At 39.3% G+C, this 17,521-nt stretch overlaps 1 protein-coding gene across 1 annotated transcript in view; it reads right to left on the reverse strand.

Moving 5' to 3' along the window:
• The window catches only part of CDC14A (cell division cycle 14A), a 97,765-nt gene that overhangs the window by 63,099 nt on the left and 17,145 nt on the right, over positions 1–17,521 (reverse strand). The window contains exons 5-6 of the mRNA XM_015407747.1: positions 5,707–5,782; positions 3,192–3,284 (exon numbers count right to left, since the gene is read on the reverse strand). Of these exons, the coding sequence (XP_015263233.1) occupies positions 3,192–3,284; positions 5,707–5,782 (169 nt within the window). The remainder of the gene's footprint in view (positions 1–3,191; positions 3,285–5,706; positions 5,783–17,521) is intronic.

The raw sequence follows: 17,521 nt of genomic DNA on the forward strand, positions 1-17,521 counted from the left end.
TCGTATTACTTGACCTTTGGGCTTCACTGTGTACACATATTCTTTCCTCCCCGTGTACTCTGGTTATATGTAATAGCCTACTTAGGTAATCACTGCATGCACCAGATGAAGCAGGTTTTGGCCCACAAAAGCTTATCCCATAATAAAGGTTGTGTTTTTAAGGTGCCACAGGACCCTTTGATGTTATTAGTTCACCAGGTAACCAGACTAGCATGGCTACTCCTTCTACCCTCTGAACAATGCATTCACTATATGAATACAAGGCTGTCTTGTGGTTCTCACTGTGTGTAGACTTGACACATTACAGTATGTGCCCATAGTGCTTTAGTTTCATTATAATAGCATTTTACCATTTACTGTGCGAATACTATTCACAAGGCATTCTATTACACTGCAAGTGTCAAAACACTCATCTAGAGCTCTTTAAAACTTTTTGCACAAGTAATTAGAATGAAGCAAATTTACAGCAATGCCAGCACAACTCTAGCAAACATGCTAGTATTTCTACAATTTTACAAGGGCATTGAAGCATGATATTCCAAGGAAGGCATTGCATTTAAGACCCTTGACTGCATCTTCTGCATGATAATCCTGGGTTACATCATTCTTTCACTGTCAATTAATTTCTACGTAAATACTGTTCCTATGTTGCCCTATAAGGCGTTTATAGCGCTCTTATGGACATTGTTCATAAGTGATAAAAACTGGACTGTGCAAGTAGTGTGCAAAAGGGACCGAACTGTGTGGTGACCCGAGTGATGCCAGTTACAGACACACACCCAGAAGAGGGAAGCCTTCCTTTGAGATGATGTGCCTACGGTTCCTGAGGTTACCTGCCCTCTTACCTGCTGTAAGATGGACCAGCTCCCTAGCCACATGTAGCACAGAAAACCAAGGCAGAAGACCAGAGACATGGAATCCAAATGCCATGTAGAGCTTCTTCCTTGCACGTGCAGGCAGCATTCCCCTCCCCCCCCACAGCCTCACCTAGCTGAATCTACAGCCATGAGACAATCAAGGAATATCAATGACAATGACTCTGGCCGCATGAGTCATCATCCCTCCAGGTGCCATTGCCCTGCCCAGAATTACTAGATCTCAACATTGTCCACTCCCTTAGACCCTTCTCCCTGAACCCAGGTCCAATCAGCATGCTTTGGGGACGGACCAACAGGAGGTGTGCCAGGGGATGTGGCCAGCTTAGCCCAACTCCCAAGCCCCCTCATAAAAGAGGGCACCCAGCCATGTGCTCTCTCTCTCTCCTGACCTCTACACCCACCCCACTTCCACGACTCTTGGTTAGCGCTGCCAGAGTCTCCACGTGTTTCTGCTGGCTCAGGACATGACACTTATACCCCATAGTCTCCTTCATTTTTTCCAAGGTTCGTTTCATCCCGCCGAGGACAAGTAAAGTATTACCCCTCAACGTAACATCCTGCTAATGCGATTGTGACTATCCCTTTCTATCTAATTTTCCTAGATCTGTGTAATTGTGTGTTTGAATTGCTGTATGCTTGTGAAATATCTTCAGTAAACAAGACCATTTTATTCTGAAGCCAGCCTTTGAGTCTATTTCTGGTGATTCGGGAAGAAGTGGGACCCCTGTATACATAGGTGCTTGCTCCCTTATTTGCCTATTGCCTCATGTAAAATCATAATTCCCCAAAGATCATTAATAATTTGTGGCAATTTGGCTGACACCTAAGTTACTATGTGCTGTTTTCTCAGCAATTCAGACTGGAAACATACCTTTCCAATTATAATAATGCTCAAATAAAAGCACACAGATGACGGTAGGGTATGTTTTCTGAACCTGGAAAAGTTCTGTGTTTCCATCTTGCTTTGTTGCTCCATAGGGGGCCAGTTGGTTTCCATTACTACACACAAGAAGACTAAGATGTATTAGCTACTTGTAGAAGCTGTGGTTCATATTCCACAAGTAGTGTTGATGATCATCTCAGTTTACTCTGCACAGATATTCTGTTTTGGCACAGATGTTTCCATACAGCTTCTATACACAGGAGAGCCATTTCTGAACAACAGAAATTCTAGAAGTGATTTATTGACTTTTAATGACAACAAGATGAGTTTTTAAGTGCAGCCACTAGAAACCTTCAAACATTTACCTTGTAATACTACTTAGATGAATGGAACATAATGGCAAAGATCTCTCTCATGTATATTTCAATCATAACATTAGCCTCTTAGTTAGCCAAGTGTTTGCAGACAGTTCTGCAGCTTTAGTGCAGTCTATATAAATACTTTACCATTGATTGCTTTAAAAGGGAATTAGACAGATTCATGGAATGAATGGCTGCTAGCCATGACGACTAAAGGGAACCTCCACATCCACAAGCAGTAAAACTCTAAATACCCATGTTAGGAGACAACATCAGGTGAAGGCCTTAGCCTCTACTGTCTTGTTTGTTGACCTTCCACTGTGTGAAACATGATGCTGGAGTAGAAGGTCCACTGGTGCTTTTGCTTTGTAAATCCCAAATTCATGGCCATATACTAGTCACTCTTGCCTCACCAGTTTTGTCTTCCTGACACCTGAAAGTCTACTAAGGTGGTTGGGCAATCTCCATTTATTTCTCCCACTGGCTAAAGTAGAAAGACATTGGTAGTACATTCAGTATTTATCTTCCTGGAGTTGGAAAATGCCGTCAAGTCACAGCCGACTTATGGTGACCCTGTAGGGTTTGCCAAGCAAGAGAGGTTCAGAGGTGGTTTGCCATTGCCTGCCTCTGCGTCATGACCGTGGACTTTCTCAGCGGTCTCCCATCCAAATACTAACCAGGGCTGACGCTGGTTATCTTCCAAGAGCAGATGAGATCAGGCTAGCCAGATCTCATCTTCCTACAGAAGTATAATAATTACCAAAAGGACCAATTCGCTGCAGGCACCTGGTATAGATTCAGAGAAGGCAGTGATGGGATTCTTAAGCCACAAGAGCAGCTACAGTAATACCGTATGAATACAGGATATAAGCAAAGAGCACTACTTGTCCTGGCTCTTCTCAATTCAGACTTTGAGGCCAGAGGGGGCAAATCTGATCAGGATGGCGAGAACAACCATTCTCTGACTTTTAAGTGTGAAGTTCAGGACAACAGCAGAAAGACATTCTAGTATTTACAGTACAGAAGATGAAGTCAGCAGGTTTAGGCTGAGAAACACACAGCAATACTTACTGAATATGCACCTATCAAAAATGCTGCATTTGCTCGTTTCCGTTGATCAAAGCTGGTGTAATGCACTATTTTCTTCCTTGATAGACTGAATGACTGTTTTAAGAGAGAAATGTTAAGGGAGCATTAATTAGTTTTATTAAGGCATAAGTTTCAGCACATCAAATACTGATACCAGAAAAATAGCCCTTCTTTTTGAATAAACATGCCCAAAGATAAAGTGTTATGAAACTAACCAGTGGATATAGTAAGCTAGAAATAACGTTTGCAGTTTGGATAGTTTATGGGTTGAATGTTATGTGATATAGAAGACTTGTTTATTAATTTTTGCAGACTATATATTTTCTTGAAAAAGGAACCTTGAAACGTATGTACTGATTATATCCAGAAACCATGTTGGACTTCTTTGATATATCATGGACTTTGGACCTTGTTGACATTTTTTTGTGATTGAAACAGACTGCTTAAAGAATGGCTTGTTCGGGAATTTTCCCCTATGTTATGAATGAGATATTCTATTGTATAGATTAAGGCCTACATAAGTGGCATATCACTTATAATAAATAAATATCTTAGAATCACAGCTGCTACAACTACCATGGGGTAGTACCAAAAAGTTTATATGTTCAGTTTGGCCAGATGTCATATGATGGGTTAGTGGGATGATTGACTCCCTAGTCCTAGATACAGCAAATTACCGGGATGAAGTTTAGACATGATAACTTGAAACCTCTAGAGAGGTACATGTGAAACAATTACAATAAGTCTGCACCTAGGGAAACTGATGGGCCATTTTGGTTTCTTGACAAGAGGACTGCTGCTGCTATTAAAGCTGATCTTCGGAACTCTGAGATAACTCACATGGGTTGATATGATGGTTCCCGCTCCAAGTCATCCCCTTACACCTAGAAGAGCCCATTCAGATCCTTATTTGCTGAGGAGCTTAGTATGATATAACAAGTTGGCAGCAGCTTAAGCATAAATGCGGTGAAGCTCAGAACAAGAATCACCGAACATAAATCAAAGCACAATCTGAGGCCCACTTTGTGGTGGTGATGGCAACTACAGATATTTTGCAGCCTACCCTGATCTGGATCGCCCAGACTAGCCCGATCTCATCAGATCTTAGAAGTTAAGAAGGGTTGGCCCTGGCCAGGATTTGGATGGAAGACCTCCAAGGAATACCAGGGATGTGACACAAAGGCAGGCAATGGCAAACCACCCCTGCATGTCTCTTGCCTCGAAAACCTTATAGGGTAGCCATAGGTCAGCTGTGACTTGATGGCACTTTCCACCACCACCACTACTGTATCTGTGCAAAGCCATCCAACAGAACTTTTCTTGAACAGTGAAGACATTAACAAGTGAGATTCTTCCTGTGACTTTATGTGTTAGGTATTCCTCAGACAATCAATCACATGCTTGAATTACAACTTTGATGTCATTTCTTCTACAGGACAGCTTCAAAATATCTACTTTCTATTATATGATGCATAATTATTTTCCCCTTTGTATGTTATACCACCTATTTGCCAAAAGGTATAGTGAGTATGCAGTGATAGCGAAGTATGCAATACTAGTATGTAGTTATGGTGAAACTAAATTATTTGAGAAACAGATTAGCTATGAAATTTGAAATGTAGAACGCTGAATATAAATGTATCCCAAAGGAAGTAATTTATTGTATCTTATCAACAGTGCTCCAGAAACCTTGTAATGTAATAAAGGGGTTATTCCTACTGATATCACAAAAACAAAGTATATTGAAATCTAAGCAATTGGGGTTGTGACTCATGGACAGCAGTAACTAGAAATACTACTAATTTAACTTCAGGGGTCTGCAGCATGTGTCATCAGAGGCCATTTTAGTTCTTATGACAGAAATAGCATCACTAGTATACTCTACAGGAAAAATAAATCAGAGCATTAAGCTTTTTAATTTTTCAAAAGCAGCAATTATATAAAATACATTCAGCAGTTCATTGCCACATATAGTACAACAGCTTTAGAAAAGTATTAGACCGATACTACACCTATTTGTCATGACAGTCCAAAAATGCTATTTCATGTTAAGAGGCAGTATATTGATAATTACCAGTTGTGGTGCACGAACAATGTATAGCACTCTACATCAAGCCCGGCTTATCAGTTTCTTTAAGACTGACAATTGTTAGAGACAGAATACCAAGCCAGATGGGCCCTTGCTTCAGTCAAACAAGGTAATCTATGTTCTACATTTCCATTCAGAATCTCTCTGCTCTCAGTTTCCCTACTTTCCTTTTTATTACAATTCACCACTGTATCACATGAAGAAATCCTTTGTGATTTAGCTACAAACATGGGGAATCGGTTTTCAGTTCTGGGATGCGGAAGAAACAGGCCCAAACTGTCAGTGTTTAAATTCTAAAGCTTGCAGTTAATCATAATATGACTACTCATTTGATATTGCAGTATGTTGAAGTCTATGACATGTTCATACTACAAACCTATAATTTAAGAGACAACAAAATCAGCTTACCTTTAGTTTCTTGTTTAATTTACAGCAGTATCGATAAAGCATGGCCAAGTTGAGAGGACCAAAATCTGCATAAAAACTAAAATAAATATATACCAGTGGTTAAAAGCTGCCAAATAAAACATTTCAAATTTCATTCACCACAGAAGTCTAGGAGGAGGAAATGGAGGATGATAAAACTAGAACAAAACATTACTATAATACTGGTTTCTGTTCTAACGTATCTATTCTTAATTGCAGCCAAGACAAAAAGCTTCTAGAAGTGGGAGATTATGGTACAATGTCTGCATCACAAAGATATGCTGCAGGACCATCTTGGACTGTATTCAATGGTCTCATCTGAACAGCAGATAGGATGTTATTATACACACACACACACACACACACACACACACACACACACACACACTGAAAGAACCCAATTCCACTGAGCAATACTAGCAGCTAGATACATAGAAGGTGTTTGACTGGAATAGGAACTGTATTCTGGCAGAACTATCTTGGCTTACAAAAGTAGTAACATCACTGGCAAAAGCGAAAACTTCATAGTCAAAGAAGTTCCAGCAATATTGCATACATTCTGTAAGAATTGTGCAACCAGCAGATTAGTGTATGTCTTTCCTGTGGCTTACTCCTGCAAAGATTCTTTAAAACCAATCAAAAAGAACTTGGGTTCTGTTCCTTGCAAGCATATGAATGTAGAATCTGAATCTGAGCATACTACATTAAAAACATCCTAGCACAAGTATGCCAGAAATAAAAATTAAAAAGATATTTATAAGCTGAATTCTACAATTTTACTTAGTATTTTTCTTGTACAGTGCAATAAAGATGCTCTTCCCCATCTCAAAACAAGTTACATTTATTCCATTGCTCTCAGAAAAAACATGTCAGAAAACAATCACCACTTCTCTAGCTATGTGATTTTCACTGAAAGCTTACACACAGGTCATAGGAGTAGGGTCCAGTCCCCTAAAACTACTACAAATAGCATTTTTTTTTTAAAGTTGAACCTTTCATTTACATCATGCCAGGGGTGGGGTGGGGGAACTAAGACCAGTCCTCACATGCTCTGCCCTCAGCACACCTGCTTTACAGAGTAGAGGCTAAGTCTTCCACCTTTCCAACAGCAAGAAGATGGACACATACACACGAAGAGAGAACACTCACCACAACATTGTTTTCTTTACACAATCCTACCAGATTTTTGATGGATACTGAGAAGGTAAATTAGGCAGGGGATGAAATAAACTCACAGAAGCAAGCAAGCCAAGCACAGGACTTATGTAAGCTTGCAGGGTTAAGTGGCCCTAAATGAAATTTCTGCAAATCTCCGTTAACATTCTACTAAAATGAACAGTTTCTTGTCTATACATGCTCTATTGTGCTATAATCTTTCATTTTTTAATTCTCAGGTCAGACTCAGAGGAACATTCAACTTTAATATAATTATGGCTTGTCACTTCAGTGTGGTTGGCACTTGTAAACCTCAAAAAAATGGGGGGGGGGAAGCATTGGAAAGACAGGTACTTGCTCTATGGCAATACAGCCTTTTAATCCAGAGTCTCCTTGGAACTGATACATGCTGGACACTGCAAAATTCTCTAAAAGTTATTTCTGCAGCTGTTCAAAGAGTCACTGCTGAAAAGCACCTGCAGTGCTGGAGACCTAGAAAACCCCATGGGTGGGAACAGCAGAGACACAAGGAGTTAAGGCTCTAAATAGCGACCTCAGAGTGAAACAGATACTGACCAACTGGAGAACATGCTAGCCAAATGAAAGCCTATTGTGCATTAGTCATTCAAGTGCGATATGCCAAGCCTAGATCTGCTTGCAAAGAATAGAACAAGAGCTACCATTCTTCTTTGAGAAAAAGCCAATTACCAGTTCTCAACTCATTAATTAGTTACAAGATCTAAGTCACCCCTGTATTTGTCAATCATATTTTCTGCTTGATTCCTCAATACTTATATTACAAGGTAAGTATTGAAACAGAGCACAGATTCCTATTTTAAGTGATACTTCTCAACTTGGCATGAAGGATAATTTTCAAGAGGTCAGGCACCTTTAAACAAGAACAGTTGGCCTATTCAGTTTTTTTTATTTTCACTGGACAACACACAAGTGCCATGTCTTTTTCTAGGCAAGAAAGTTTCTGATGCTTAATCATAAAATATTTAATTGGACTTGGCACAGCTACAGTAGAGTGTTAAAATAGCTGGCAATTGTGACATGGTAGTTGCAGTACAAGCTTGAATGTGAGTTAGTAATGCAGATACTGAAAATAGGACATCCATCATTTACCATCACATTACCAGGACTGGTGGGAAGATACCACAAAGTAATATTTAGATAAATAAGGTCCCAGTGCAGTTTTAGCCCCTGAATTTTTTAAGTATGCAGAAATCTGGGTATGAACATTAGAATGTTTAACACATGAATGGCTGACATCTGATTTCTGAAAATAGGAAGATAGAGGTACTTTAAAAATTGCAAGAAAAACAAAAAGCTGGTTCACTTTATGCAAGTCAGAATAAAGTTTCAATACCCTCACCCACAATACACAGCCACAGAAAGCCCTGAAGTTGGCAAGTTCATCTTTTGATACCATCAGCTGAACAAACAGCACAAACTGCAGCAGAGAATCTGCTTTCATGGCTGTCAAAATACCATGACGATGCTACGTCTACATAGGTAGATCATCATTTCTGCCCCTTAAATAGTAATCAAGACCAGGAACGGGCGTTTGATCAGTCCCAAAATGACCAATATTTGATAACCATTCAACTGTTGTCAAAAATGATCAAGGAGCACAAAAAAATATTTATCAAATTCATTCATACCTTGCCTAGCTCCCCAATGAGGACTCAAAGCAACTTACATCATTTTCCCCTCCTCTGTTTTACCCTCACAACAGCCCCATGATGCAGGACAGACTTGGAGAGAGCGAATGGACCTAAGTTACCCAGAAACCTGGCCTAGTCCAACACTCTAACCACCACACCATGCTGGTTTAAACCATATAATCAAGGGAAATATTTATACGAAATTTAAATATATAATCAAGTGAAACATATGAAATTTAAATGCATAAATAAGTTAACTTATTGTGAAACAGTGAAACTAATTTTTAAAACATTGTAATAAATTATTACAATTCTAAATACTAGGTAAGGTTCCTACAAATGTAAAAAAAATGCCTTGTCTCTGGTGTTTATTGGTACCAGAGTCAATTTGCAGTCATAACTGTAAAAAAGTGAAGCTATCTGTGTAGTCCTAGACTTCATGTCACTGTTGACCTATCAGTTTGGTGTAGTGGTTTGTATAGATCTACACTTATGACAGGTAGCAGAAGGAGAAGCTTTACTAAGCAGCTACATTTGTCACCAGCTTCTGCAACTCCTTCCCTTGGTGACGCCATAATGAAATAAGAGTTAAACCAGCCCCCTATATAATAGTGCACTTAACTTCACAGAATAGTTGACCATGTCAAATCGACAGTTAAGTGACAATACCCAGCTGGTCAATTGCCTAGCTAATTCTAACAGGCACACAATTATTCCTCCCCCAACCTCATGGCAATGCAGCTAAGGTAGAGAACATAATAATAAATGGGGGACTTAACTACATCAAGTTGATAGGGTAGGTGTAAAATTGCATTACATTCAAATTCAAGACTAACAACTGATTTCAAAATACAATGAATGTTTTGTCTTCCATGTGTCATGGCAACAAGGAGAGAGACTGAGATGAGTGAAGCAACAAGATTCTGCTCTAAATAAGACTTAATGGACCGGAACTCTCCGCCAGTAAGTCTGCTAAAGTTCCATCAGTGGCTATTAGCCACAAGGCATAGATAAGAACTATCAGTCTGGGGCAAGTGATACACTGTATTCTTGGTGCTTGTGGGGGGGGGGACAACAGTGGAAGGGCTTCTAGTGTCCTGGCCCCACTGATGGACCTCCTGATGGCACCTCGTATTTTTGGCCACTGTGTGACAGAGTGTTGGACTGGATGGGCCATTAGCCTGATCCAACATTGGCTTCTCTTATGTTCTTATGTTCCCCTCCCCCAGATTTAAGATGTACCAAAGTCTGCTGACATTACTGTATTCTGGTTGTTCCAAGGGTTTTTTAAATGTTGAAATGTGTGATGATGTCATCAAGCTTTTGTATATACATGCTTTGTCAAATAATCTTTTCAGACACACAGCAAAAACTTCTAGGTTCTGCACAGTCTGAGTTTTGAACCAGAGCCAAATTGAAACACTGCTACAAAATTCCACTTTGAGCAAAACTGCCAGCACCACTAAAAGAAAAGCAACTCTTAACCCAAGCGTAAACAGTGTCTAAAATGTGATCAACATGTAAACATACAACTATTTTAAAAACAAAAATCATTCAAATATGCAAGGGCAAAATGGCCCATGCTGTAATATAATTTCAATACAGAAAGTCAATCAAAAGTGAGTTTAAAAAAATGTGGAAATCTCTTTTAAGAAGGTCCAATTCCACCTGGAAGATCTAGGAGGCTGAAGTAATATGTATTTTAAATTTATTTTTTTTAAAGTCTTTAAAAAGTATAAACAATTCTAAAGAGATTAACACTGAGGGTGGATGACTTTCTCTAAAAAGCCTTAAAGGCTAACAAAAACAAAAACAAAACTACCAAGCCACAGAGTGATAAAGAAAGCCAAGAATAAATTAATGGGTATCCCCCTAGCCCCAAAAAGGAACAGGGAGAAGAAGGGAAAAAGAAAAGGATCTTTATTTCCCTGAACCCAATTTCAAATTCAGACCTCTCCTGTTCCCAGTGTCATCACTGGGAAAACATGACAGGATTTAAACACCCCCTACTCCCATTTTTAAAAGTCCCTAAACTCTGCCCATTGACCCTATGCTTATCTATCATGTAGACAGAAAAGAGCAAGAGTCCAGCAGCACCTTAAAGGCTAACAAAATATGTGGCAGGGTATGAGCTTTTGTCAGTCACTGCTCCCTTTTTCAGATAAAAAACCCTGTTAAGATTCACATGAACCAGCCTTCACTTCAGAAGAGGCTGGTGAGGAAACAGCCATCACTTTGGCGATGAAGAATGAAGCCCTTTTAGAGCTAAGATGTTAGCTAAGGAAACTCAACTATGAAATTTTAAAACTAAATGTATTAGTTAAAAGACTACTATAATAAGTACACTTACCAAACAAGTTATTAAAGTTACAGGTGTGCCAGCCTAACATTTTTCCCAGCAAAATTCTAGGAAGCTCAAAGTAAAAGCATTGCAAAGAGACTAAGAATAATGCCTGTAATCTTGCCACATTCCCCTTTGGGGAGAAAAAAACAAGTGGCAATGGGTTAAGAGGTTCTCTTATGTATTATTAATTAATTAAAAAGAAACAGTGGGCATGGATGAGAAAGAGTTTTCAAAATACAACAGTCCCTAAAGATGTGTTTTGGAACCAGTGATGCAAGATTTCTGGAAAAATTTGAAATCATATTTTTTTCTCATTTAAATAATATTAGCAAACTTTAAATAATGTTAGCAAAATAAGGCAAATACAATGTACACAAACCTGAACATGTACAAGCACTGGGATATGTCTGTGTTTTTACATCCTATGTTTAGCCCAACATGATTTATTTGCAGCACAACAGCCCTGACAGCTATTGATAACAGACTATTTTTACATATGTGGGTAGAAAATTTTCCACAGAAAAATACAGCCTTGGAAAATTTTCTGCCCCCCTGATTGGAACCAGTGATATTTAACATGCAAAAGTGATTCTGATTTAGAGATGAATAGGTACCAATGATTGCAGGCGGGACTACCTTATTCAGGATGATAAAATCCCAAGTAAGTCCTAAGACTTTTGAAAGGATCTTTCTGAAGTGGCTGACCAATGCCAAATAAGTTTCAACATGTAACATGATGGAAAAAATAAAATCCTAACTCCATAACATACCGACTGGAACTGAATTGGCTGCACTATCCAGAAAAAAATAACATCAGAAGTGAAAATACTTTGGTGTGCAGCAAAAAACTAAAGCAAAACAAACAAAAAAGGAGTGTATATAAATATATTACGAAACATTAGGTGGGGGACAACCCCCCCCCACATATTACAATATCATTATACAAATCTACTATGTGAACCATTTGGAATATTCCCTACAGTTTGGGCAGCCCAATGCCAAAGAGGATTAGAGTTTAGAAGATACAAGAACAAACAAATTTAAATAAATCAGAGGGTGAAGACCATCTTTATGATGAATGGCTGAAAAAGTTGAGGATTTTTAGCCAAAGCAACAATGACTAAGAATGGAGAAACACACATGTAGAGACCAGGCAGATTTTGTAGACTTTGTAGTTGCAGTACATTGTGGAACAGAGAAGGAAGTAGTTCTTCATATATCATAGGAACTTACCACCACCCAATGTGGCAGTGACCACCAATTTAAAAATTAGATGAGTTCATGGGAACTACACTTACCAACACTTGTGAAAGATGTATATAGATAATGTGCCTGGATTACTGGGTCCTGGAAGCCAAGTAATAAGAGATGCTGACATCATTTTTTCTTGAGAATTTCCCAAAAGCATCTGGTTGGCCGCTGTTGAAAACAGATTCCTTAACTAAATGGGCCTGTGGCCTGATACAGCACCATAATTCAAATATGCCTTTGAATTCTACTTCTGTTGCATTCAACAGCTCTGAGGAGGCAGCTGACAGCTGGGCAACAGAATAGGTTTTTGTCTTTTTAAGAATGAAGTACAGAATCTTTAGTGTAATTTTCTGAGGCTAGAATGTGGTCACGGTGTATTCATACAGAGTGCTAGACTAATAATAATCTTGTAATATATACAATTTACTTGAGGCGAGTAACAACACTATTCAGATGACTGTTTAAGCCACTAGGTGACTGTTTAAGCCACCAGGTGACAGTCTAAGCCACTATTAATGCAATCCTAAACAGACTAACGCCCTTCTAAACTCTTTGATATCAATCGACTTAGATGGGTCTAACTCTGTTTAGGATACACTGTTTGTAACCTGAAGATATGTGCAGACAAGAGCAACTGTGGTATAAAAAGTTTTTTGTACTTACCTGCAAGGCTGAACTCCTGTGCCTGAAATCCCCTCTGATGCCGTAATGCAGTGCTACAGTGCACCACTTCAAAGAACAACTTTTTTGATTGTACCGGAGGCAGGTAATTTAATTGTGTAACAGAGTGCTTCGAGCTATGCGGGATGCTCTTTAAATTTTTAATATCATGTAAATTACTATGAATACAATACAACTATTTTAAGAGCTACAAGTTACAAAGCTATATTAAGTGGCTAAACCACAGAAGCCCCTGTTTTTGGATGACTTAGAAGTGATTTTTGGACTCTTTCTGGTGGCTTCAGTAGCTATTACCAAGAAGTATTATTAGAGCTATACAAAAGCAGTCAATTAATGTGGGTTGACAGGACTAGAGCTATGTATTAGTCAATTTTTTAAAATTTCTGCTAAGTTTAGCTAATGGATCAGTTGGGCTGTATAGGGCATTTTAAAGTACAACACTCAAGATACATAGTTTGCTAAGTCACAAGAATGATTCAGGTCTGCTAAACAAGAGAAATGTCAGAGTCAAATTGCTTGAGGAGGAGGAAAAGAATTGGCAGTTTCTTGAATATACCAAGCATCGGCACTTTGTTTCTCTGAATACCAGAAAGCATCAAATGCCAAGATTTTCTTTTACAAAACATGCATCACAGCCAAGAATACAGTCTGAATACTGTCAGTTTCCTGTTTTTTAAACAGATTCTTTTCTATAGGCTCCTAAGCACATAATTATATTTTAATTTTTCTGTTTTTATCGTGCCTTGCCTAGGCAGTATTCCAGAAAAATATGATTTACTTAATTTAAAACTGATCAAAATAAAATAAAGTCTAAAATATAACTTAATAAGTCTTGATAATTTGGTCTTAAGGCAGACCTTAATTTGATTTGGAAGCTACAGTACTTGAACTTCAAGACAGAGGTAATCTTCATTGACATCACAGAAGTTTAGCCACCTATTTCCTTAGATTAACTAAGCACACTTTGGACAACAAAGCTACAACATCAGTTCCCAGTTTCCATCATTAAATGAAACTTTTTCTATCACTAAAACCCTTGATCCTATTTTCTTCTCCCCCTCTTTCCCAAAGTAATGTTTGGACATTTGTTGTCCAATTCAGCCCCATTCTTTTTCATTCCCACTGGTTGCCCTACTAGACAGTACACTTAAGTACACTTGATATGGGCATCATTTCATGGATTATCTATTTGTGGATTAGTAGTTCCTCAAGCAATGTTCAGACTAGAATCTGTGTCAATGAAATGCCATCGCAGAACAACAGAAATATACTTTGACTTACAAGACACCAGCTTTACTACTTACTAATAGCCCAATGCTGCATTAGGTACTGTACAACAGACAATATCCCTACTAAATACGGCTGACACACAGAGAGAAACTTACAGCTTATTCTTATGAATGTTTTATTGGCAAACAAATATCACTGTGTTCAGATGGCTTACTGATTTAAAAACAACACCACAGCTGACAGGTTTGCAGCATAAACCCCAATGCTTGAACAAGGCCTAGGAACCCAATTCAAGTAAGGTTTAAGGATATGGAATCCTAAATACAATAACTAATGAATGAACATGACATTAGCCATGCAGTCCAATAAGCATTGGCAATAACATTTTAAAATATTGTGCATATTTAAAACATTTGGCCTCTACAATCAGTAGCAGGTAAAGTCCCCTCAATTATTCAAAGGGTCAATCCTACTCATTTGGACTTGTTGAAGAGAAACTCAAATTCAAGTCTGTTCTAGGACCTGTATTTCTGAACACATTTCTTCTTTCCCCTCTTTCATGAAGACATTCAAGAATGGAATCCACTTATTCAATCCTACCACATACTTCCATCTAATCCAAAAAATGAAGCAAGGTAGACTGATTTAAAGAAAGGGACATTACATCACCAAGGAAAAAAAGGGGGAGGGGGCTTGGTTGCAAACATTGTTTTGCATCCAGGTGGAGGCTTTTCTCTTGTGTTTATTAAGCTTGAAGCAGCAGCCAGGTGGGTCTGCTACAGCTGTATATTTGTTTAAGTTTGCTGATTGAGGGTGAGGAAGCTTGGTCACAAACATCGTTGTCCATTTAGGTGGAGACTTTTTGCTTATGCTTATTGAGCTTCAAGCAGCAGCCACGCAGGTCTGCTAATTTCTGGGTTATCGTCCCCCTATTCTTCTTGAGGGTAGTGTTGGTTTAATCAGTATTAAGTTTCTGCCTGGGCTATCCAGGTAATGGCTCAGTTGAAGAGCCTCTACTTTTAACTCCAGTTAAAAGTACCAGGCTGTAGCTTATTATGAGAAAGACTTCAACCTGAGACCCTGGAGAGCCACTGCCACTAGGGGCAGGGAAGTTTGCAATGCCCAGCCATTGCATGTTTTCCCCTAGGTCCTACGCTCAAGAGCATTGACCATGAGAGCAGGCTGGGGAAAGTAAAGTAGCATTCACTGCACAAGTTGAGACAGGCTGCTGCCAGGCTTCAGGGTGGGTAGTTAGGCTGGGGATGGGGGGGGGACATGGAATTCCCCCCTGCAAGTTCTGCAAGCCCCCACTTCCAATGGTGCTTTCACACACACACACACACACTAAATAACACACTTTCTATACACTTCGCAACTGGATTTTACTGTGTGAAATGTCAAAATCCACTTGCAAAGGGTAGCTGAAGTGGACTGAAACTGTATTATTTAGTATATGTGAAAGTGCCCTTATTTGCCATCTATGGGTTGGGAAATACCAGGAGATTTAGGGTGCAGAGCTGGGGATATCAGAGTATGGGGAGGGGGTGGGACATCAGCAAGGTGTAACTCCATGCATCCCATCCTCCAAAACAGCCATTTTCTCCAGGGGAGCTGATCTCTGTAGTCTGGAGGTCAGCTGTAATTTTGGGAGATCCCCAGGCCCCACCTGGAGGTTGGCAACCATACAGCCCGGCCTGCCACATTCCCCTTTATGTCAGATCTGGCCCTCATAACAAATGAGTTCGACACCCCTGACTTAAAGGCATGACAGGTTTTTACAGACAGATGCGAGTCGATCAGTGTCCTTTATGAGATGAAAGTAAATGTTCCTGTTCTCTTACTGGTGGGAAGAATCATAACCATTTATAGTTAGAGTACTGAGCCTATTGTAGAAATCAGGCAAAATAAGGGCTGGAAGGTCATCGAGATATGTTGTTGAAGGCTTTCATGGCTGGAGTTCATTAGTTGTTGCAGATTTTCCAGGCTGTATGGCCGTGGTCTTGGCATTGTAGTACCTGACGTTTCACCAGCAGCTGTGACTGGCATCCTCCGAGGTGTAACACAGAAAGATGGAGTGCTCTCTGTGTCAAGGTGAGAAGAAAAATGGTAGGCAGGTAATTTATATCTACTCAGGAAGGTGGGGTAGGGCTGAGTCATTATCTTGTAGGAGTTTCCCAGACTGTGACATGTTGGCCAAGTCTGTAGTGTGCTCCCGATGTAAACCTGTCCACAATTGCACTAAATCATCTAAACCACGCACTTCAAGCAAATGGCTACTCCAAGAATGAAATCAGAAGAACAATTAAACCAAGGGTAAAACAAACAACTGAGGGAAAACAGTCTCCCACAGAAAAAGTGTTTTTGCCCTATATCAAAGGAATCACTGATCAGATGGGAAAACTTATGAAAAAACACAACCTACAAACAGTATTCAGACCCATTAGAAAAATACAACAAATGCTACTATCGGCAAAAGACAAAAGAGACCCCCTCACTTCTGCAGGTGTATACCGCATACCCTACAGCTGTGGACAGGTTTACATTGGGACCACACAGCGTAGCATCCAGACAAGAATAAAAGAACATGAATGACACTGCAGACTTGGCCAACCTGAAAAATCAGCAGTGGCTGAACGTAGTCTTACTCAAACAGGACACAGTATCTTATTTCAAGATACTGAAATGCTGGACAACACATCCAATTACCATTGAAATTCATAAACATATGCACAATTTCAACTGGAAAGAAGAGAGTTTAAAAATAAATAGGGCCTGGTTTCCTGTCCTGAAAAAAAACAACAACAACACAAAAGGCTCTACATCTGACAATAGCACTACAGATAAGATTAGAATTTCAACAGCCAATCCATATGCAAAAGAATCTCCTCAGGAAAGCTTCTCCACTAACATGTCACAGCCTGGGAAATTCCTACAAGATAATGACTCGGCCATACCCCACCGTCCTGAGTAGATATAAATTACCTGCCCACCATTTTTCTTCTCACATTGACACAGAGAGTACTCCATCTTTCTGTATTATACCTCTGAGGATGCCAGTCACAGCTGCTGGCGAAATGTCAGGTACTACAATGCCAAGACCACGGCCATACAGCCCGAAAAATCTACAACAACAAAGTCATCCAGATATTTCAGTAGTTGACACCTGCAATGATTTGACAATATCCAGCCGCCAGGATTAAGTAATATATATATATGTGTGACATATATATATGTGTGTGTGAGTGACATATATATATATGTATGTATGTATGTATGTATGTATGTATGTATATGTATATATATACCTAATAGTATGTATGTATGTATGTATGTATGTATGTATGTATGTATGTATGTATGTATGTATGTATGTATGTATGTATGTATGTATGTATGTATATGTATATATATATCTAATATCCAAGTTGCCCCCGGAGTGCGGATTGTGGGCCAGTCCCCACGTGTG

This window comes from Gekko japonicus, unplaced genomic scaffold (genome assembly GCF_001447785.1).
Source record: "Gekko japonicus isolate JY-2015 unplaced genomic scaffold, Gekko_japonicus_V1.1 scaffold2204, whole genome shotgun sequence".
Taxonomy (NCBI): domain Eukaryota; kingdom Metazoa; phylum Chordata; class Lepidosauria; order Squamata; family Gekkonidae; genus Gekko; species Gekko japonicus.